The 22,583-nt window shown below is 48.9% G+C and overlaps 1 protein-coding gene across 2 annotated transcripts in view; it reads right to left on the bottom strand.

Moving 5' to 3' along the window:
* Positions 1 to 239: 239 nt before the first annotated feature.
* ACTN2 (actinin alpha 2) overlaps positions 240 to 22,583 on the bottom strand; it is a 72,921-nt gene continuing 50,577 nt past the window's right edge. For both annotated transcript variants that reach the window (XM_036277494.1, XM_036277495.1), the window contains 10 exons: positions 20,612 to 20,762; positions 17,840 to 17,948; positions 15,352 to 15,492; positions 11,862 to 12,044; positions 10,012 to 10,146; positions 8,474 to 8,653; positions 7,762 to 7,908; positions 5,039 to 5,104; positions 3,838 to 3,996; positions 240 to 2,294 (listed from right to left, as the gene is read on the bottom strand). In XM_036277494.1, coding sequence (XP_036133387.1) covers positions 2,136 to 2,294; positions 3,838 to 3,996; positions 5,039 to 5,104; positions 7,762 to 7,908; positions 8,474 to 8,653; positions 10,012 to 10,146; positions 11,862 to 12,044; positions 15,352 to 15,492; positions 17,840 to 17,948; positions 20,612 to 20,762 — 1,430 coding nt within the window. In that variant the 3' untranslated portion in view covers positions 240 to 2,135. The remainder of the gene's footprint in view (positions 2,295 to 3,837; positions 3,997 to 5,038; positions 5,105 to 7,761; positions 7,909 to 8,473; positions 8,654 to 10,011; positions 10,147 to 11,861; positions 12,045 to 15,351; positions 15,493 to 17,839; positions 17,949 to 20,611; positions 20,763 to 22,583) is intronic.

The raw sequence follows: 22,583 nt of genomic DNA, 5'->3' as shown, positions 1-22,583 counted from the left end.
TCAAGTGGCCGCCACCCGCACGACCCAGCCTGGGCTGGGGACAAACTGCAACCAAGGTACGTGCCCTTAGTGGGAACCTAACCCGGGTCTCTCTGGACTGCAGGGCCAACGCTCTAACCGCTGAGCCAAACTGGCCAGGGCACATGATGGAAATTTTACCTGAGGAAGTTTGTGGCTAACCAAAGAAACTGGTTATTCTTTGAAAAAATAAGCATGGATTCTTTTTCTTTTACAAATTAAGTTTAATTGGTAATTCAGCTTCAGAAATAAAAATAACTTCTAAAATGAGAGTATAAACATGTTTATTAAGTGTTTTTCAGAGTTTATCTCCTTCATTTATTAGCAGATAGTACTGATCTATTCTCTTGCCTGAATATTGCAAAGAAATTAAAATTTTAGGTAGACCAACTACATGTATCCATCCTAAAACACCACAAGTCCCCCTAGTAGCCTCAAAGGCAGAACAACTTCCCAGTTTTTCCTTTATGTTTATGGCTGGAATATAGCACCTGCTTGAAATACAACAAGGAGTCAGATTTCCTCTAAATATCACCTTGGCTTTACATACAAGGACTCAGGTATTTTAGGAATTTGCTAACTACCAACTACTTAATAAAATGAAACAAATTAAATGAAATTTATAAAAGTTGAAGGTTCTACATGGGCCAGTGTAGTAAAAGTATGAAGTTACCAAACAGTTCTGAATGGAAAATACCACATTTCCAGCTGTTGGTGGAGATCCACAAAAATCTGAGAAAACAGACTGTGGGTAACAGGCACATGACTGCTTTTCTAGTAACACTTGAATTGCTGTTTGCAACTGTTTTTGTTTGTTTATAATTCATTTCCTGATCATTAAGGACTCAGATGTAAACAGAATTCCTGCTTTGTTCTCTACAAGCTGTCAACAAGATGGAAAACGGGGGAGTTATAGCATACGGCAGCTCAAGCATTAGAACAAATGAACATTCAAGAGTTCGGACGATGCTGGGAGCATGTGTGGTGTCCTCTGTAACGGGGCTTCAGGTGTGGACACAGCCGGACTCAGAGCTCGTGGGATCAGCGTCCAGTCACAGTGTTGACCACACTCTGAGTGCTGGCAGAAACATCTAGTCATTCCTACTCCACAACATGAGTGCCCCCACAATAGGTAAAGGTTCTGCAATGCAAGAGCTTCCTCTATTGCCGCTAAGAATGAGTCCTCCCTACTACCTCGCCCTGACCAGGTCAGAAACCTGAAGGCATAAAGAAGTTCAGCCTGGTAAGCGATAAGGGCACTGGTTTCTGACTCATCTCCTGTTTTGAACTATTACTATAGATACCTGTTTATTTAAAAACAGAGCACACCGTCATCTCTTGAGAACCTGTACTAACAAGCTCTAGGAGAAGCACAGAAAACTGGAATCGATACATAATCCTAAACTCTATTTACCTAGTAATTACATCTTCCCTTCTGGCAATCAGACTGGCGTCTGTGTTTCGTGAGGTCTCTACTTTGCAGGATAAATAAGGCATTGAAATCCACTAGCTAGACTGCATAGTCCTAAGCAACGAAGAGCTGACTATACTCTATTTCAAATTTTTTAAGTACTAAAGATATTTCGGGTAGTCTAATTCTATTCCCTGGCAGTTCCATTTCACAATATTAAATTCAACTAAAGAGACACAGTACCATTTATACTTACATATTGCTAATCTTTGGATAAGCAAGAAAGTAAAACACGAATATCCCAAATATATTCCCCTAATGAGGATCACATAAGCCTATTAGACAAGAATATTTTTAAAGATATCAAACATTTACCAATTTTTTTTCCTGGTCTTAAATCGTGGGTATTTGATAATTTCCCATTTTATACTTTTCTTCTGTCCCTTGATCCTCCTAATTTCATACTACTGAAGTAATTTGTTTTATCAAGGAAACACAAAAAGCCCCTGATATTTCACTGCATTTAGCTAACAATTCAGAAATAAAGAAACCAATGTATGAAGCACACTATGTCCTAAGCGGCAGAAACTGAATGTCAGCCCTGTTACACGGCTGGCCGTAACTGAGCTGCACAACCTTGCCCTGTCCCTTCACTTAACAAAGCGGGCAGCCTTTCACTGTGGGGCTGGCCAGTGTCGCGCGGCGCTCACAGGTCGCTCTCCCCATAGAGCGCGGAGGAGAAGGCGGCGTAGTCCAGGGCGCCAGGCACTGCGCCCGGACCCTTGTAGGCCGGCATTCGCCCCAAGCAGTACTGGGCCTGGTCTGGGGGCAGCTCCCGCCGCAGCTCCTCCGCCAGGATGTAGGGCTGCAAGAGATGGGGTTTACGAGTCAGTCTCAGAAAACACTAACAGTGTTCATACTGATACATGGCTGGCTGACATCTGTTCAACCTAAAACGCATGAAAGGCAGGCAGTCTGATGGGCCTGGTCGGGACCCCCGAGGCCACACCTGCAGGGCAGTCTGTCTTCTGGCCAGGGAGCATAGCCATCAACATTTCTCAACCTGAGCCACAGTGGGAGTGATCGGCCCTGTGATCTTAAGTTTACAGGAAAGGGGACAGTTGAGTCACATAATACATTCACAGAACACAGAGATGTGTCACATAATCGATGTCGGGATTTTTTTAATGTGTGATTTGTGTTTTAGAAAATGGAGTCATTTTCCAGTCAGCTTATTAAAAAACTAGAAACATGTTTCTACTGGAGAAAACCTCTAACAAAATAAAACTGACATTTAAAAATGGAGCCTGTTTATTTTTTAACGTCACATGTCCAAAAGGAAGCAGGATAAATCCGGTAAAACAGACTGGCTGGTAAGAGTCAAAAGAATAGCAAATATCATACTGTAATTTATAACAGGGTTTGGGGGGCTTCAATGAGCCATGGCTTACTACCTCCTACGCCACATGGGTCTCTCCCTTCCTCTTCCTCCCCATGTTAAAAAACTCATTTAAAAATAAACATTACTGCCCTGGCCTGTTTGGCTCAGCGGTTAGAGCGTCAGCCTGCGGACCAAAGAATCACAGGTTCAATTCCAGTCAAGGGCATGTACCTCAGTTGTGATTCGGTCTCTAGCCCTGGCCAGGGTTGCACAGGAGGCAACTAATTGATGTGCCTCTCTCACATCCATGTTTCTCTCTCTCTCTCCCCCTCCCTCCCACTCTACCTGAAGATAAATGGAAAAATATCCTTGGGTAAGGATTAAAAGAGTAAATTAAAAAAAATTACTGTTTTTATGATAGTTTATCTTATGTTTTAAGGTAATAACAAGGCCCTGGTGATGAGGGCCTACCTTCCCTTTCTTCTCAGCTAGAACATGGGTGAAAGAATCACATCCCAAACTGAATTTATACCTACTGAGATATTTTTCATTTGGGCGATGAGATTAAAATTTTGGGGACTTGCAATTAGACTCCTACTTAATTCCTAGAATACATGTAATGAAAAGCTTGCCAACTTTTTTAACCACTGTGTGGGCACAAGTTAGGGTCATTGATCCTTAAGAGAGGGTCCCAGTTCCATAACATCTGAGTTTCTTCTGAGTGTTATATACTAACTCAGAATGTAAAATGGGGCTGAACCAGCAACACACACACACATACACACACCCCTACAAAATACACACTGTTGGTTCCTTCCATAAAACTCACTGAGGCCCAAGCACAACTTTCAGGAGGAAAATGTGTTTCTGTTCTGGGCAAACCACCGCTGTCTGCCAGCTGCTTTCCGAACCCAGGGCTGGTGCGGCGCAATGTGCACCAGCACCAACCGGCTGTTACTTGCAATGTTCTAGTTAGAACCACGCAGTGGACTGAGGGAAAAGCCCAAGAAAACCTGTCCATGCAGACCTTATCGGACGCCAGGATTCGGAAGGAGGCGATGACCTGCTCGGCGGTGTCTGTGTCAGCCGTCTCTCTGGTCATGAAGTCGATGAAGGACTGGAAGGTGACCGTGCCCTGTCCGTTGGGATCCACTAGGGTCATGATGCGGGCAAATTCGGCTTCACCCTGCAGCAAGGTTGCAAAGAAACAGTTACTTCAAGAGCACACACTATGGACAGCCACTCTCCTGCTCTCACTACTGACCACGTTCCTTTGGGTGGGAGGGAAGTATTCCTGCGTCCCCTCCAATCTGCGAAACAAATCCCTTAGGCTGACCTAGGTGACTCCGTCCACTGACTGTACCAGTTGCTATGCTTGAAGCCTATAGCTCCTGAATGTCAGAATTCCTTCTGCCCGGGACCCCTGTTCCTCCAGGTCTGAATGTAAGGAGGACCTCAGGGAGTTGGGCCTCTTCCAGACCACAGCTGAGAGTAACATGCGCTCAAGAAGTGGCTGTCAGGCCCTTTACCTTCAAGGTCTGAGAGGCACAAGGCAGCTCATGCTGAGAACCCACATCAGTGGGTAACGGGTGAGGGTGCGACCCACAGGGAAGGGTTCGACTTCTTAGCTGATTGACTACGAAAACCTTTCTACCTTCTAAAAGTTAGAGGAAAAGGCACTTAAAAATCATGAGGATACTAAAAGCCACTGAAGAGTACACTAAATGGGTAAATTAGCCCTGGCCGGTTTGGCTCAGTGGTTGGGGCGTAGGCCTACGGACCAAAGAGTTCCGGGTTTGATTCCAGCCACGGCTGTGGTTCGTCCCCAGCTGGGGTCATGATGGAGGCAACCGGTCGATGTGTCTCTCACATCGATGTTCCTCTCTCTCTCGCTCTCTCTTACCCTCCCACGCTGTCTGAAGATGAATGTAAAAATATCCTCGGGTGAGGATTAAATAATAATAATAAATGGGTGAATTATATTTCAATAAAGCAGTTAAAAATCATCAGGAAAGCTTAATATTTGACCAATTACTGAATAAAAATTTATGTTCTGGTTCTGTGAAATGACTGTTACATAGTAGCAGGCAACGTTCATAAAGATCATCCTAGTCAGTGGAAATGGACTAATCTTAAATGCACTACCATCCTTTAAGGCAGGCTCCTGTACTATATATCCAAGTTCAATGAAATGTCAAGCCTCGGTGGCGTTTCCACGCCCGCCTTACCAGGTCATAGCCCATGGAAATCAAGCAGGCTCTGAAATCCTCATGGTCCATCAGGCCATTCTTCCTCTGCCAACAAACACAAACAGAGAGGCTGAGAATCAGAGGCAAATGAAGAACTCTACTTGACCCAAGAACAAAATTCAGTGAGAGGGGACACCTGGAGCTTTGCCAAGGAGACTGTAAAGGTCACCACTCACTCACAGGAAGGACGGAACCAACACAGGGCTGTTACAGAATGGTTTCTTTAAAAGGGGAAAGGCAGTTTGGATGACAGACAAAAAAGAAAGGAGACCAGACATTCAGGAAAGCAATAGAGGTGCCCAGCGCCACTGCAGATGACCGGCACGACTGCCACGCGCTGGTGGCAGAGCACACCCCACAACTACTCTCAGGCCCAGGCCAGGATGGAGTGGGCCCTCTGTGTGGCAAACTTGGCCTCACTGCCAGGGCACCTCCGGTTCAACAGCACCCCTTCTCCTGGGAGGGTCTCCACGGAGCAGCTTACAGAGGCCCAGCGCACGACAGCCCCCCAGCGGAGAAAAGGCCAGGGCAGGACAAAGCGGCCCAGACGCCACTGAAGCACCGTCCGCCCGAGCCCTGGATGCGACGAGGAGTGCAGGCTCAGCTGCAGGTGTCCTCGCAGGTTTTGCGAAGACAGCTAAGGTGCATCAATATAAAACTAAAATAAGAGAACACTTACTATTGGCCAAGCCAGTGATTAAATAGAGGTTATTTTCTGGTATTTTCAGTCAGAGGTTCCTTTTTTCTGTGAATGTCTGTTCTCACACCTACATGATCAGCCCTCAGTCACCCCACCCCACCCCGGCCCTCTCTACAAGTCTCCAAAGTGATGCTTCCCACAATGGACACCCTCCGCCAACTCCCTCAGGGCTCCTGCCCAGCCCCCCTGCCTCCTTTCAAGGGGGTCAATTCCCTAAGATCCGGGCCTTCTCTCTTCTTACTCTCTATCAGGGTTGGGGAACCTTTATTTTGCTAAGGGCCATTTGGATATTTATAGCATCGTTTGAGAGCCATACACAATTATCAACTTAAAAGCTAGCCTGCTGTATTTGGTCAGGCTGATCTGGTGAGGCGTGTGATATTAGCTGGTGTTAAGTCCATGGGCCTTATATGGCCCACAGGCTGGACGTTCCCCACCTCTGAGACCCTCTCTTGGCAGAGATGACCATTAGGTTTCAGCCCTGAAGTCCAGAACAGGGCGCCGCACCCCTTCTTTTGTGTGAGAAGGCTTGAAATTTTCAGGCGGTTTTAAATCTTTCCTTTTCCTCAGCTCCCAAATCCTGTGGTTGAATTGTCAGATTTCTGTCTCAGTTGGTCTCAGTCTGTTCTCTTTCCTTCACCCCAGCACTCCTACCCCTCAGCCCAGAAGTTCCTCTCCCCTCACATCTGACCTCTGCTGACGTCCTCTCCCTCTCCCTCCCTCCAGCCTCTTAGCGGGGCTGCCAGGCACGTCTTCCCTAAGCCAGCTCCTGCTACTCCTGCGCTCTACACCTCCAGTAAGAAGCCCCCAGGCTGCCTGCCCTGGGCCTCTACCATTCCTGTCTTTCCTTTTGAATGAGGAGAGAAAGTGAAGTGGTCCTGACACCTCTCCCGTGAGTTCCGGCAACACACATAATCCTTAACATTTCATTCAAACAGATGTTCAAACTTGGCAGGTTCTGCACCGGACTCCTTTGGACTTTTGCTGCAAAGGATAGTCTCATTATCTTGGATCCGAATAAAGGTGCATTTTTTCCTGAGTCATGGCCCAAATAAGCGAGGGCTGTCCAACATGCCCAGATGGGTTTGTGCAGGAACGAGGGTCAGTTATTCCCTGCCCCAGAACCCTGAACGCCAATAAATGAAGTCAGGGCAGTACTACAGCAGGTTTCCCCACAAAGAAGCCGAGGCCAGGCCAACATCCATCTCCATTTCTGCATGTAACTCTTTATTTAGGCCTCAGCTGCTCGACCAGAAGGCTACTGTCCAAGCTCTTTTATGTGCCTGCATCTGGCTGGCCCAGCTCACAGGCATCTTAAGAACTATTTACTGATATTTGTAAATCATAAATAGGGTCCCACACGGAGTAATAGAATATACTTTTCAAGAAATCTTTAACAAATGGAATGTGCCTTTATGATATGTGAACTGAGAATTTTCTTATAAAGAATTGGTTTTACTCAATAATATTGAAATCAAAATACAATCAACTTTTTATATGCCTTTACTATGAAAATGATCACCATTTTGTTGGTGCATTTTCTTTAAAACATTTCAAGAGTCAATTTTGTTAATTAAAAAATAAAATTAAGATTTACATGTAAAAAGAAAAGGTCACATTTCTATCAGGCACTTTACCTAAATCCTTACTTAGGAAAAGTACCTCAGCAATTTGTAGCTAAATCTTTAAAAAGTGACCTAAATTCAACAACCACATTTTGTTAAGGGTACACGTTCACGTAGAACATACCTAGCTTTGCTGCCAAGCCCAGAAGCATTCACTGAGTCACCTGCACAGAACAGCACACAATCCTAGACGTCTGTTGCCTGGGCTACATCAGAGCTTAGCACACTTCACCGTGGCGGCTACTTCCTGTGGCATCAACCATCCCGTCCCTGTAACCTTCCGAGGCATTAAGACTTACACTACTAGCATGGATATTATCTTACACATATTTGAATGTCTGGAGCATGGCCTTTCAAAGAATTCGAGGGGGCGTTACCCGGTCAAAGTGGTTGAAGGAGGCTCTGAACTCATTCATCTGCTCCTGGGTGATGCCCTTGGCGTCCCGCGTCAAGATCTGCGTCTCCACTTCATTGATGGTTCTGGCAATGGTTGTCAGCAGCAACTCCCATCCAACACGAATGTGCTACCAGAAAAGAGGCACGATCAGCTCGAGGGGCCCCAGCATGTCAGCCTTGCCCCTCATCCTGCAGCAGGAGAGGTGACCCAGAGGGAGGTAAGCAGGGCTGGCTGACCACAGGCCTCCCTCTACTGTTTTACTCCACTGTCCCACTTTCTGCAAGATTCTGTAGTGAGAAATACTCAGGAGCAAGGTCAGGGTTCTAACAGTGACAACGGGCACTTTGTAGATAAAATATACGATGTATAATCTCTTTGTCACTGTAAATACCTTTCCATTTCCCGAGGGGCCAGAGAGGCCCTGGATAATACCCAGTGGCTCCCAGGGAGATCAGACTGGTAGCAATGTAATTTCGGGTCCTCTCTCCGAAGCCATGCACCGAGTCCCTGTGGTGGTGCCGCTAACAATTACGTAGTGCTTGCTGTGGTCTCTGCGCTTCTTCACAAACAGTGAAGGAGAGGCGTCAACGTCCCTACCTTCCATACTTGCAGAACTTAACAGAAATAAACAAGACACCGAGGCAGATGGTCACAAGCAGAAGCAGCAGCACAGGCGAGTGAGGTGACAGTACCTCCATGGTGTAGTTCGTGTGCTTGTTGTCGAAGACCAGGGCCTCCTGGATGAGCTGGTGGTCTCCCTCCAGCTTGTCGATGTTGTTCTTGTAGTTGATGATGTTGTGCTCGTACTGCTTCAGCTGATTCATCTGGTCCTCCAGGGCCCCTGTGATCTGGATGGAGCTCCGGGCAATCTCCTGACGCACAAGCACAGGGAGAGATGCCAGTGAGTGGGAGTCAGCATGAGACCGCGTGGCAGGCTCTGCCGACAGCCACAATGTCACTTGATATTCTCACATGAAGTGGGAAACAGGAAAGTACCACAGAATGAAACTAGCTCTAGTTCTAGTCCATCTGGAAAATGGGGGGAAATCAACTACAAAGAAAAGCAGAGCGAGGGGTAAGAAATGGGACACGGCAGCCTCGTGCAGTGAAGGAACCTCCCACTGCAGGGTCCTGGGTCCTGGACGACGGCGCTTTGTCAGCGGAAAAGAATTCCTTACAGTTCCAGATGTTCTCCTCTTTCAGGAAAAGGTTAACAAAAGGGAGCTTGGGAGAAAAATCAGTGGGCCAACAAATGTCTCCTGACTATTCTTGGTGATGAAATTAACCCAGAAATCAGTATTATTCAAAGATCACTCTTCCTTACCTAGGTTCTGAAAACACAAAGTATCTGTCACTCTTCACATGTCCTCCTTAGGGAGGGATAGTTTAAAATCTAGGTCCTGCAGAGGCTAAAACTGAGAAAAGGTCCAAACATCTTTTTTTTTTTTTTGGTACGTGCCCCTAGCGGGAACCGAACCCGGGACTCTCTGGTCCACAAGCTGATGCTCCAACCGCTGAGCCAAACCAGCCAGGGCCCAACATCATTTTTTAAAGACATTTTTATTGCTCTTAAAGGCAGAGGAAGGGAGAGGGGAAAGAGAGAAACATGAGAAACATCGATGTGAGAGAGAAACATTGATTAGCTGCCTCCTGCACGCACCCCAGCTGGAGATTAGACCCACAACCTGGGCATGTGCCCTGACCAGGAATTGAACAGGACCACGCCCAACCGACTGAGCCACACCAGCCAGGGTGCCCCAACATGTTTTGTTGTTGTTGTTAATCCTCACCTGAGTATATTTTTCCATTGATTTTTAGATAGAGTGGAAGGGAGGGAGAGAAAGATAAAGAAAAAAACCTCGATGTGAAAGAGACACATTGATTGGTTGCCTCCTGCACGACCCCAACCAGGGCCGGGAATCAAACATGCCACCCAGGTACATGCCCTCGATCAGGAATCGAACCTGATACTCTTTCGTCTGCAGGCCAACACGCTAACTGCTAGCCAAAATGGCCAGGGCCCCACCATCATTTTTAATGACAAAATGAATGGATGGCAGCAAGAAGCCTTGTCCCCTTCAGTGCCCCCACCCCTGCACTGCCAGTGCCAGTGGGCACGCAGGCTACAGAACCCAGGGCCAACCAGAAGCTACAGCCTGAGGCACCACTGCTGTGTCGCTCAGGGACTAATCCCCCAGCTGTGGACAGCTCTCTGAGGGCACCGGCCTACCTCCATCTTATTCTGGATCCAGGGCCCGATGGCATTGGCCTGTGCGGCAAACTGGCGCCGCAGGCGCTCATTGGCATGCTGGCGGGCCAGCTCCTCCTGCAGGGACTGATCCCGGATGGGCACGAGCTGCTTCACCTGTCAGGACCCAAGGGCAACAGGGGTTAGAAGACAGCTTTGGTCCAACGGGAGTGACCAAGAGATGCAGTAATGGTCCAGAGGTGGGGATGTGAGCTGAGAGGGTGGGGGAGGGGAGGGGAAAAGACACAGGAGGAGGGGAAAGAGAGGTGAGGAGGGGAAGAGGAGTGGGAGTCCCAGCTCTGGGGCTAAAGGGAGAGCTCATTCTAGCTCTGACTGCCACCCGGGGCCACCCGGCGCCTGCTAAGGCTGGGTAAGTGTGTTGGGGACACTGGCGTTCCTCTGGGCTGCAGCTCTCGCCCCACAGGCCCAGGTCCAGAAGGCAGAGGATTTGTGAGCTTGAATGAGGTGAAACTGACACCTTTACTTTCACTGTCTCTGATTGAAAGTTGGCACTTCCTTCTATTTGGAATGTGGATTTAGCAATGCTGCGACTGGATCTCCAAAGGAGCCATTGTCGTGTAACACCAGCGACTGCCTGCCTCCCCAGTGTCGCCGCTTGGGTACCGGCAGGCCTGCTGCTAGAGCTCGGGCTCCATGGCAGTAAAGAGCACACACCTCACTACAGGCCACCTTTGAAAAATATTCTAATAACTATATTTTAATTTACAAGTTAAAGTATTTATTTGAATTTACAAGCATTACCAGCAGAAGGGACCCGCAGGCTTCCCCAGACTGCACAGGTCCAGACACACGAAGTCAAGGACCCCATTCAGTCCTGTGATGCTGGTGCCCAGGAATCTGCTGCACCCGCCTGGGCCGCCTTCCCACTCCACCTGTGCCCGAGGACTTCATTTCAGTGCTACCCTCCTTGCTCCCTGAGTCAGAGACAAACAGCTCCTTCGGAAGGCTGCGTGTCTTCTGCAGCACTGCTGCTGAGGACAGCACTCACCTTCCCGTCACAGAACTCCCCTTGGCTGGCTTGCTTTCTAACTCAGCGAGTGGGGAAAAGTTTGTCTCACTTTAAGAAATGACATTTCCCTTTTCTCAAGGAGTCTACTTAGCTGAACATGTTCCCTTCCACTTGGCTGTCAGGAGACCAGGGCTGAGTTTCAAGCTCCAGGAGGCAGTAACGACCACTGTTCTCCCCCACGCCTGGTTTCCCCTGGCACCGTTGATAACTCAGCGTTGTTGCTTTTACAGCAAGCTACCAATCCTCCGGGACTTACTCCCTAAGGACTGGCTGTGCTGTGATTATAACCATAAAAATAAGTGTTTCTTAAGAATGAGACAAAAAGCTCAAATGACCCTGTTTTCATGGTCACTTCATAAGGGCAGCTTCCCACTGTCTGAAGGCAGCAGGTTAGGAGTTCCCAGATGTAGTTTTCAAAGCAAGTTTCCTGAACTGAATGCACACCATTTGGAGCATGTTTATGCTGTATTCTAAATTTCTTTAATGAAGCATTAGAGGCAAGCTGATGCCACCAAATGTTCAGTTAGGGTTTTAAAATAGTTTCCCTTATGGTATTAGTATCATAACCTTTACTGACTCTGCCAACATTTGTAAGGTTTTCCTTGAGGAAAATCATCTCTACTTTCCTGACAGACCTCAGAAGTTGCTGAATGGCATTTAAGAATGTAACATATTTTGTCTGTGAAATTCAGGGTAAATGATGCAAAATCAGGCAGTCACTCTAATTCCCTCGGGTTTTTATGTCTGCTCTCAACCTCAGCTTCACGAAGGCCCTGGCCCCACGCCCACGCCCGTCACCCACCTTGTCCCACTTGGCCCGGAGTTCGTCCATGGTGACAGTGCTGTAGGGGTTGCTGGAGCTGATCCTGATGCTGTAGCTCTGAATCACCTTCTCCACCTCGTTCTGGATGGCCATGATGGACTGCCGCTCCCCGTCCGCCTCTGGCAGCGTGGCCTTGAACTGCTCATGGGCCGTGATCAAGCTCTAACCAGAGACACAAGTGGAAATACCAATTCTACTTCATGTGGATTTCACAGTCTTCCATATTCCTGTCTTCACACACATGAACACCTCCATGACTGCAGGGATCCCGTCTGCACACACACACGAACGCCTTCATGACTGCCGGGATCCCGTCTGCACACACATGAACGCCTCCATGACTGCAGGGATCCCGTCTTCACACACACACACGAACGCCTCCATGACTGCCGGGATCCCGTCTGCACACACACGAATGCCTCCATGACTGCAAGGATCCCGTCTGCACACACACACACGAACGCCTCCATGACTGCCGGGATCCCGTCTGCACACACACACACGAACGCCTCCATGACTGCCGGGATCCCGTCTGCACACACACGAACGCCTCCATGACTGCCGGGATCCCGTCTGCACACACATGAACGCCTCCATGACTGCAGGGATCCCGTCTTCACACACACACACGAACGCCTCCATGACTGCCGGGATCCCGTCTGCACACACATGAACGCCTCCATGACTGCAAGGATCCCGTCTGCACACACACACACGAACGCCTCCATGACTGCCGGGATCCCGTCTGCACACACACGAACGCCTCCATGACTGCCGGGATCCCGTCTTCACACACACACACGAACGCCTCCATGACTGCCGGGATCCCGTCTTCACACACACACACGAACGCCTCCATGACTGCCGGGATCCCGTCTGCACACACACACGAACGCCTCCATGACTGCCGGGATCCCATCTGCACACACATGAACGCCTCCATGACTGCAGGGATCCCGTCTGCACACACACACACGAACGCCTCCATGACTGCCGGGATCCCGTCTGCACACATACGAACACCTCCTTGACTGCAGGGATCCCGTCTGCACACACACGAACGCCTCCATGACTGCAGGGATCCCGTCTGCACACACACAAACGCCTTCACTGCAGGGATCCCGTCTGCACACACACGAACGCCTCCTTCACTGCAGGGATCCCATCTGCACACACACGAATGCCTCCATGACTGCAGGGATCCCGTCTGCACCCACACGAATGCCTCCATGACTGCCGGGATCCCGTCTGCACACACACGAACGCCTCCTTCACTGCAGGGATCCCATCTGCACACACACGAATGCCTCCATGACTGCAGGGATCCCGTCTGCACCCACACGAACGCCTCCATGACTGCCGGGATCCCGTCTGCACACACACACACGAACGCCTCCATGACTGCAGAGATCCCATCTGCACACACATGAACGCCTCCATGACTGCAGGGATCCCGTCTGCACACACACACACGAACGCCTCCATGACTGCCGGGATCCCGTCTGCACACATACGAATGCCTTCACTGCAGGGATCCCATCTGCACACACACGAATGCCTTCACTGCAGGGATCTCTGGGTGAAAACAATTCTGAATGTTTCAGAAAAGCTATTTTGTGCACAAAAGTCAAGTTCTTTGAAATGGAAAAAAAAAGATACCATGATGACTCTAACTCATGGCTGTAAATCCAGTCTTCAAAAAACAATGTGTTTAAAAAAAAAAAAATCATATTTGCTTTCTTTATTTTCAATCCCCAGCTATTGTTTAGGCCTCTTCCTCTCTACTGTGAGCAGAACTTGCTTTGCTTCCTAGTGACAGTTTTACCTTTGAATTCCAACAAAAAAGCCCAGCATTTGCCACCTTTACATCTAAAGACCCAGGAAGTACATCCCTTACTCCTCAAACAGATAAGGCCACAGAAACCAGCTCTGCCCTCCCTTTGTCTAACAGTAGCCCCTCCACTCAGCTGCACATGGATGGCACTCGGACCACATTCTGGTGCAAAGCTAACATGCACTCTCAGAGCTGCCCAGACCGGCTGCCAGCACACCGTTAACTAAACAGAGAAATGTCTTCCTGTGTTCAGTATGGCTCCCCAGGCATATAAGTCCCACTTGTTCCAAACATAAATGATTTTAGGTTGCTAACGTCTGATAGGAGTGAACGCTAGAAACACATCACAGCCTCTTCCGGAAGACAAGTGCAATGTTCAATAAAGTAACCTCTTTCCCCTCACCCAGGTGCAACCCTCTAGAATGCCCCTTGGGAGAGAGATATGGGTTCCAACCCCAACCTTCAGTATTTCCTTTATATTTGGGTTCTTTCTGATGGCCTATTTTGCAGAAAAAATAATTCAGAAGTATTTTATCTTTATATTCTATTTTATATAAAATGTACTGTACAATGCATTAAATAAATTGGCTCCCGGCTACTGGAGAGTAACTCTCCCCCCTAACGTGTCACGTAGCAGTCTTGTTTACAGCTTTGAAGTCCAGAAGAAATGAGAAGCAGAACATTTGTATTGTGGGAGGCAGAAGGTGCTGGTTTGTGGTTTCTGTTGCTTTATCATCTGGCAAAACTCAGTAAGTAGATTTTATTTTATTTTTTAAGTTGACTTTAGACAGGGAGGAAGGGGAGAGAGAGAGATGAGAGAAACATCGATTAGTTGCCTCCCGAACACACCCTGACCAGGATGCAACCTGCAACCCAGGTATGTGCCCTTGCCCGGGAATCGAACCCTTGACCTTCTGGTGCATAAGAGGATGCTCCAACAAAATGAGCCACACAGGCCAGGGCAAAACTCAGTAGATTTTAATAAACAGTAATGTGCATATATTTTGCATCGTACTTAAGCCAGTAAACTCATAACTTTTCATGAATAACTCCAAGAGCACTTATGTCTATTTTTCTGAATGACCCCACACTTTTTTTTAAAGAACAAAGCCTTTTAGATACATTCACTATTATCTGATTCATGTTAATCTGGTTAATTTGGCAGCAAAGGCTGAAATGCACATTCTAAAGCTAAGGCTCAAAGAGTAACCACATTTTCCTTAACAGTCTTTTTTATTTTATTTTTTTATTTTATTTTGTGTGTGTATGTTATGTGCCCCTAGTGGAAACCCAACCCGGGACTCTCTGGTCCACAGGCCAATGCTCAACCACTGAGCCAAACTGGCCAGGGTCTTAGCAGTCTTTTTAAAATTGATTCTAGAGAGAAAGGGAAAGAGACAGACAGAGAGAAACATCGATTTGTTGCTCCACTTATTTATGCATTCATTGGTTTATTCTTATATGTGCCCTGGCTGGGGATCTGAACCCGCAACCGTGCATATTGGGACGACGCTCTAACCAACTGAGCTACCCAGTTGGGGCCTAACCACATTTTTCTTAGTAAAAAAGTGAAACAGACAAATTTGCAAATGATGACTAGTCCTAGAGCAGCGAGAGTGTGGGTGGGCCCATTACCTGGATTTCCTCGATGCTGTGGACAATGAACATGTCCTGCAGGTCCTCCATGGCGCCTTCCATCCAGTTGTTGAAAGGGGCAGCTCTCTTGGCAAACTCCAGGTGAAGCTGATCGATGGTTTCTAGCAATTTCTCAGTTCTCTGAAGATTAAACAGAAGCAGGCGTAATTACAGATTAAACAATAAAAAATTATCTGAAAATATAAATATGCATTCCTGAGCTATACACTATCACCTGACATTTTGTTAATCACAATGCTCTCATCATTAACGTGCCTATACACAAGGTTAACCACTGTTCAAATAATCAGGCCAAGCCCTGCAGCTCTCTGAAATATCTTCTCAATCAAAGAAGGATTTGATGACATCCAAAGTAGCCTGGTTTTGAAAGTCCTTACAGAAATCCACTACATGCCACCTTTTTGAAAACAGAGAAGCCTCTGAGGGTACAGAGTAACTTGCTTTATAAACTGAGGATGGGATCCCCTAACCCGCTGGGTACCAGAAAATGCAGGGCATCTTCCCAGTGCTAGTCGCAGTGTGCAGCAGGGATGCCTTTCCCAGAAGTCCACAGTTCGATGTTCCCTAAACCCTCATGCAACACTTGACACAGATTTCTTCTTTGCCTTTCTGGGTAAATGAAAGCACCAGGCTTCCAGCCAGAGAATGACACAAGGTAGTTTCACATGGCGGAGAGGATGGAGAGCAGACAGGGAAGCACCTGGTATCTAGGCTTCCACAATTAGATTCACTCTTTCCTCCTGTTCTAAAATATCTGCGCTGTGCCTGCTCCTTCCCACTCTCAACAGTTCTTTCTTTAGGTGGACATGTAATAGCCATTTGGCATCTAGGAAGCATAATATCATGTATTGTATTTGTGTTTATTTATTTATTTTTTGTTAATCCTCACCTGAGGATTTTTTTCCATTGATTTGTAGAGGGAGTGAAAAGGAGGGAGGGAGGGGGAGGGGAGAGAGAGAAAGAAAGAAACATTGATGTGAGAGAGACACACTGATTGGCTGCCTCTCACTACGCCCCGACCAGGGCTGGGGACCAAACCTGCAACCCATTCCCTTGACTGGGAATCGAACCGGAGACCCTTCAGTGCATGGGCCGATGCTCTAACCACTGAGAAACACTAGCCAGAGTGATATCATATATTTTAAAATTTCCCCAGAGTCAGGGTGAAATGACTCGGAAAAGTGGTAACTGCTTCTTTCCTTCTGTGAGGCTTCCATGGGGAAAGATATTTAGGTACAGTCATCCTCATTATCTGTGGTTTGACTTTCCATGGTTTCAGCTGTCCATGGTCAACTGCTGTCTGAAGACACTGAGTTCCCCCAACCATGGGCACCGTCTGCTCCTGACATCCAACCATCAATGTCACCATGGCTCGGTGATCCAGGGTCCACGGAAGCAGACGACCCTCCCTCGGAGGTCTTGTCAGAGGTCAGCACTGGCCTCACCTACATCCTTCCCCTCCCTCATCTCATCGCACAGGCACTGTCACCTCGCGACATCACAGGAAGCTAAGTTCAGTAAGACATTTTGAGACGGAGAGACCACATTCACACAACTTTTATTACAGTATGTTGTTAAATTGTTCTATTTTATTATTGTTGTTGTCCATCTATTACTGTGCCTACTTTTTTTTTTTTTTTTAATCCTCACCCGAGGACATTTTTCCATTTTTTGTTCAGGTAGAGTGGGAGGGAGAGAGAGGAACAGAGAGAGAGAGAGAAACATCGACGTGAAAGGAACACATCGAGTGGTTGCCACCCGCACAACTGCCCAGGCCCGGGGACAAACTGCAACCGAGGTACGCGCCCTTAGCGGGAACCGAACCCGGGTCTCTCAGGACCGCAGGCCGACGCTCTAACCGCTGAGCCAAACCGGCCAGGGCTACTGTGCCTACTTTATCAAGTAAGCTTCACCTTAGGTACAGATAGGACGCGACACCGTCCACAACCCCAGGCCTCCACTGGGCCTTGGTCTCCTGCCCCGCGGGTGGTAAGGACTGCTGTGCTGCCCGGGCACAGCCGCTGCCTGCTGCTCCCCTTGTCTGCACCCGAGTAAAGCCCAATCCATCCTGACTCTTCACGTCATTTTCCTACATCGGCATCTGATCGCCTTTGCACATCTCGAGTTAGGTTCCCCCTGATCCTGGCTCAGTCACAGCTCAAGCTCCTCTAAGACAAGGACTTCCGGAAATGCACTGTAATTACTACGTGGCACAAAAACGGGTTTTTACCATAATCTCATTATCCCGGGATTTTTTAAAAAATTCAAAGTACCCTGCGATGCTGTATGGATAAATCACAGTACAAGCTCCCAACTTCTCGTTTTCCTCTTTTTTCTACTTTTCCTACTCTCTTTACAGGCTCTTGTCACTGGATAATCTGATTTGTTTTATACACACAATGCCACAGAAAAACAAGAAATAAATAACAGGGCCGTAATTTACAGAGCCTCTGTTGAAAGGCCTCACCTCCAGGGCCTCTCTCCTCTTCTGCGTGAGCGTTCCCAACCTGTCCCACTGGTCACAGATTTTCTGGCACCGGTCGTTGATATTCACGGCGTCGTGATAGTCCAGCTCACTGCCAGAGCGAAAACAACGATTAGCTTCCCAACGACAGGAGGAAGGGTAGGCGTGGGTCCGAATGAGCAGATTACATCTATTTTTTAAAAGACCCATAGAATTGGCAGGTAGTTCAAGGGTTTCTTTACTCGTCACCACTGCGAACATGATCACTATTATGTGATGAATTAGCAAAACTTTGCTGGTCAACAGATTTTAAACAGAGAGAAACGCTGTCTTCTTGATGCTTCAGGCTGATTATTCTCCCTCTGGTTTCTTGGCTGGACCCCAGAGAGTGTTATTATTATTTTAATTTTTTTCCTTATTGATTTTCGAGAGAGGAGGGAGAGGGAGAGAGAGAGAGAGAAACATCGATGAGAGAGAACATGGGCTGGACGCCTCCTGCACCCCCCACTGGGGATCGGGCCTACCATCTGGGCATGTGCCCTGACCGGGAATCGCACCAGCGACCTCTTGGTGCCTGGGTTGACGCTCCACCTCTGAGCCACACCAGCTGGGCCAGAGAGCATTACGTTTAAGTGGCAGTGCACCTGTAAGGGAAGCCACCTCTCTGGCCTGAGGACAATGCTGTGTGCTGTGCTGAAGCCACAGTGACTGGAACATCAAAATGAGCCAAGAGGGGAGGTGTCAGCTGCACCCATGTCCTCAGTGCCTCTCACAGGGCACCGGGCCTCCCGTCTCATGGGGGATGAGCGTCCTGTCCAGAAGGGGCACTGGGTTTCCAGATGCAGACCGCTTGCCCCCAGCAGAACAGAGCCTTTCCTCTGTGGACAGCGAGGTTCCCACTTGTCTTAGGCCACTGGTGTGACAACAAGAACAAGATTTCTGACTAAATAATTCCTCTTCCTCACCAGCCTTCCATTCAGGCAATGGCTGTTCATTACTGTTTTCCCCTCTTAAATATTAACTTGCCCTTACTGACTGTTACTGCCTCTGCTACTGGAGGAGGGATGCGGACGGCTGTGCCCCGGCCGGCTGTGCCCCGGACGGTTGTGCCCTGACTAGTCTTACTGCGGGGAGGAAGCTCCCAGCCCCTGAATCAGAGCTTGTTTGAGACTTAGAGCGGCTTTCTACACACGTGCACGTCCAACTGAGAGGGGCTGACACTCTTGTGCTTAGTGTTGTAACTAAAAACCAAAACAAACCAAAACACACCAGCAGTTTGCACAGCCTTGAGCGCAAAGGGGAAAAGCTACAGCTCCTCAGTGCTGATGTCAAAGAGGAGAAAGACTCCACAGCAAACCCAGGGACACACCAGTGCTCGGGGATCGCGGTTGTATCTAGGAGCACGTCTCTCTGCTCTTGATTCGTACATTTAGTTCTACACACAACTGCTTTCAAGGAGTCAGGGTCTGCGCAACTGCACACTATTTTATATGCACTGCGAGAACTGCACACACAGTATGATTTATTATTTTAGGAAAGTTAAAAGGGATGGGGGCCATTAATAATATTAAGATGAACCCAGATTTAAATTCTGTGTGTGGTTCCTCTCTTGACTGTGAGAAGAAATAGGCACTGGGATACCCAGAATTAAAATAATAATAATTAAAATTTATTTATTTATTGAGTTTAGAGAGAAAGAAAGGGGGAGAGAAATAGGGGGGAGGGAGGGAAAGAGACAGAGAGAGGGAGAGAAAGAGAAATATCAATTTGTTGTTAAACATATTTATGCATTTATTGGTTGATTCTTATTATATGCGCCCTGGCTGGGGATTGAACCCACAACCTTGGTGTATCGGGATGATGCTCCAGCCAGGACCCATAATTGAAAATTATTACTTACATTTTATGGGCAACACTTAAGACCATTTCAAATTACTCATGGGAGCTATTACAGAGCATGGAGTGGTGTGAGCTTCTGTCACTTCCTGGTTGTGCTTGTGATTGTTAGTGAGCAGCTGAACACCCACCATCAGGAAGCGTGAGAAGTCCAAGTGTAGGCCCTGAATACAGCGCACAGACTGCTATGTCGACCACACACACGAGTAAGACCTTATTGGGGCAAGACTATGAAACAGGACACTCTTAGAAGAGGCCGTACCTGTTCATTAAGGAATATGCCCTCCTCAGGTGAGGAGCATGGGAGTTTCAAAATGTAACATATTAAAATAAACATGTGTGTTATTATGTGACAGCTCTAAAAATTTCCAGACAAATCAGTGATTGTGATGGGGAAGGGAACGGGAGATGAAATTTGTATTTATCGAAAGGGGACAGGGTCTCTAAAGGAACTCCAACACTGCAGGGAGGACCCCCGGAGGGCGGCCACAGCAAGGCTGCACCGCACAGAGCGCGCACTGAGGCCCAGCGGGCTGACCGCCTCCTTCAGAGGTGAGCAGGCGTCTCTGCTTGTTTCGGTTTCTGGCACTCAGTGTGGCTGCCACCTGCACCCAGGCCCGTGGGCCACCTTTCCGAGCTGCGCACCGGGCCTCCCTGCAGGTGGACTGCCTGTGCTGGGCCGGGGTACACAGGGGTCTTCCCACAACCACAGAACCAAAGCCAAACTGGTTCATCTGTGTAGAAAAACAGGACACATCCCATCCCAGACTCCTCCAGCCTCACTCTCTCTAAACTCCACACAGGAAAGGAGTCCAGACCCAGGCCCTTCCATGGGAAAGCTCTGGGTCGTCCTCCCACTGTGCCCAAGGCTGCACGTACTTGAGCTCCTGAGCGATGGCCGCAATCTGCTCCACTCGGTCCTGGTGCGCCGCCAGGTCGCTCTCAAAAGCCTCGTGCTTCCGCAGCAGCGCCCGCACCTCGGTCAGCGATGCAGACTCGTAATCCTTCTGCAGCAAGATCTGTTCTTTGCCTGCAAGGTTGTCACAGAGTAAGAATACCCCTATGTCACGTGGCAGCTCCTCTGTGCCTGCGAAGTCCTCACTGATCGTTAACGAGAAGGGGGGAGAAAGCCAGGACTGCACACGGGAGGCAGCACCACACCTGGACTCAGGCTGTCCCTCCATGAACCATGAAAGGCCACATCGACAGATAAACGGGAGCCAGCTGACTGCACTCTAACTAACACTCCTGCCCTGGTCCTGGTCCTGGTAGTGAGGACGTGATTCTCCAGTGTGACGCTCAGCTACATTAGTAATTACGAGCTCACAGTCATCTGGGATCGTCCGCTAACACACCTGAACTCTGTCCACCTACCCACAGGTTCAGCCTCTACCCCAATTACTTTTGTTTGAAAGCTTTTCTTTCTGTGGTTAAATGTAACCTGTGGGTGTTTTCCTAATAACTTAGACAATTTTCTCTCTGAACTTCCATCTATTTCCCCACAAATATATATTTTAAATACTTTTTCTTTATTGATTTTAGAGAGAGAAGAAGGGAGAGGGAGAGAGAAACATCGATAAGAGAGAACATCGATTGGCTGCCTCCTGCATGCCCCCCACTGTGGATTGGGCCTACAACCTGGGCATGTGCCCTGACCAAGAATCGAACTGGAAACCTCTTGGTGCGTGGGTTGACGCTCAACCACTGAGCCACACCGGCCAGGCCCCACAGATATTTCTTAGATTATGCAGTGGTTGTGGTTGTAGTGTGACCCACATTAACCCCTGGCTGACAACCTTTAGGATTTAACACTATAAGGCTGGACACAGAAAGGAAATGATCATAAACTTAACACAGACAGACTCGCACTCACTATGTGCCAGATACCAATTTAAATACTTCAAAAGGGTAAACTCATCACATGTTCATGAAAACCCTTGAGGGCAGTGTGACTGGGAAGGGCCAAAGGCACCAAGAGGGGGAGAACCCACCAGGGCACAGAGCTACAGAGTGACAAGGCTGAGGTGCCCTGCCCAGCCCCAGGTGCAGGTCTGTGCCTCTAAGTGTCGTGTGTGCCATCCCGACAGCGAACCACAGTACAAGGGAACCCCAGGTGAGGGCACCTCTGATTCTGCGATGGGAGAGCTTTGTTCTAGCTCAGCAAACAGCAGCCAGCAGGAAGCAGGAGGACCGCAGTGCACGGCGACAGGAGCAGGACTGTGCACAGCCAGCGGAAGCAGGAGGACCGCAGTGCACGGCCACGAGGGCAGGACTGAGCACAGCCGGCGGGAAGCAGGAGCACCGCAGTGCACGGCCACGGGAGCAGGACTGTGCACAGCCGGCGGGAAGCAGGAGCATCGCAGTGCACGGCCACGAGAGCAGGACTGAGCACAGCCAGCGGAAGCAGGAGGACCGCAGTGCACGGCCACGAGGGCAGGACTGAGCACAGCCGGCGGGAAGCAGGAGGACCGCAGTGCACGGCCACGAGGGCAGGACTGAGCACAGCCAGCGGAAGCAGGAAGACCGCGGTGCACGGCCACGGGAGCAGGACTGAGCACAGCCAGCGGAAGCAGGAGGACCGCAGTGCACGGCCATGAGGGCAGGACTATGCACAGCCGGCGGGAAGCAGGAGGACCGCGGTGCACGGCCACGGGAGCAGGACTGTGCACAGCCGGCGGGAAGCAGGACCGCAGTGCACGGCCACGGGAGCAGGACTGTGCACAGCCAGCGGAAGCAGGAGCACCGCAGTGCACGGCCACGGGAGCAGGACTGTGCACAGCCGGCGGGAAGCAGGAGGACCGCGGTGCACGGCCACGGGAGCAGGACTGGGCACAGCCGGCGGGAAGCAGGA

Source organism: Molossus molossus, unplaced genomic scaffold, assembly GCF_014108415.1.
Source record: "Molossus molossus isolate mMolMol1 unplaced genomic scaffold, mMolMol1.p scaffold_m16_p_23, whole genome shotgun sequence".
Taxonomy (NCBI): domain Eukaryota; kingdom Metazoa; phylum Chordata; class Mammalia; order Chiroptera; family Molossidae; genus Molossus; species Molossus molossus.
The sequence above is the reverse complement of the archived record's forward strand: the minus strand, read 5'-3'. Positions and strand labels throughout refer to the sequence as shown.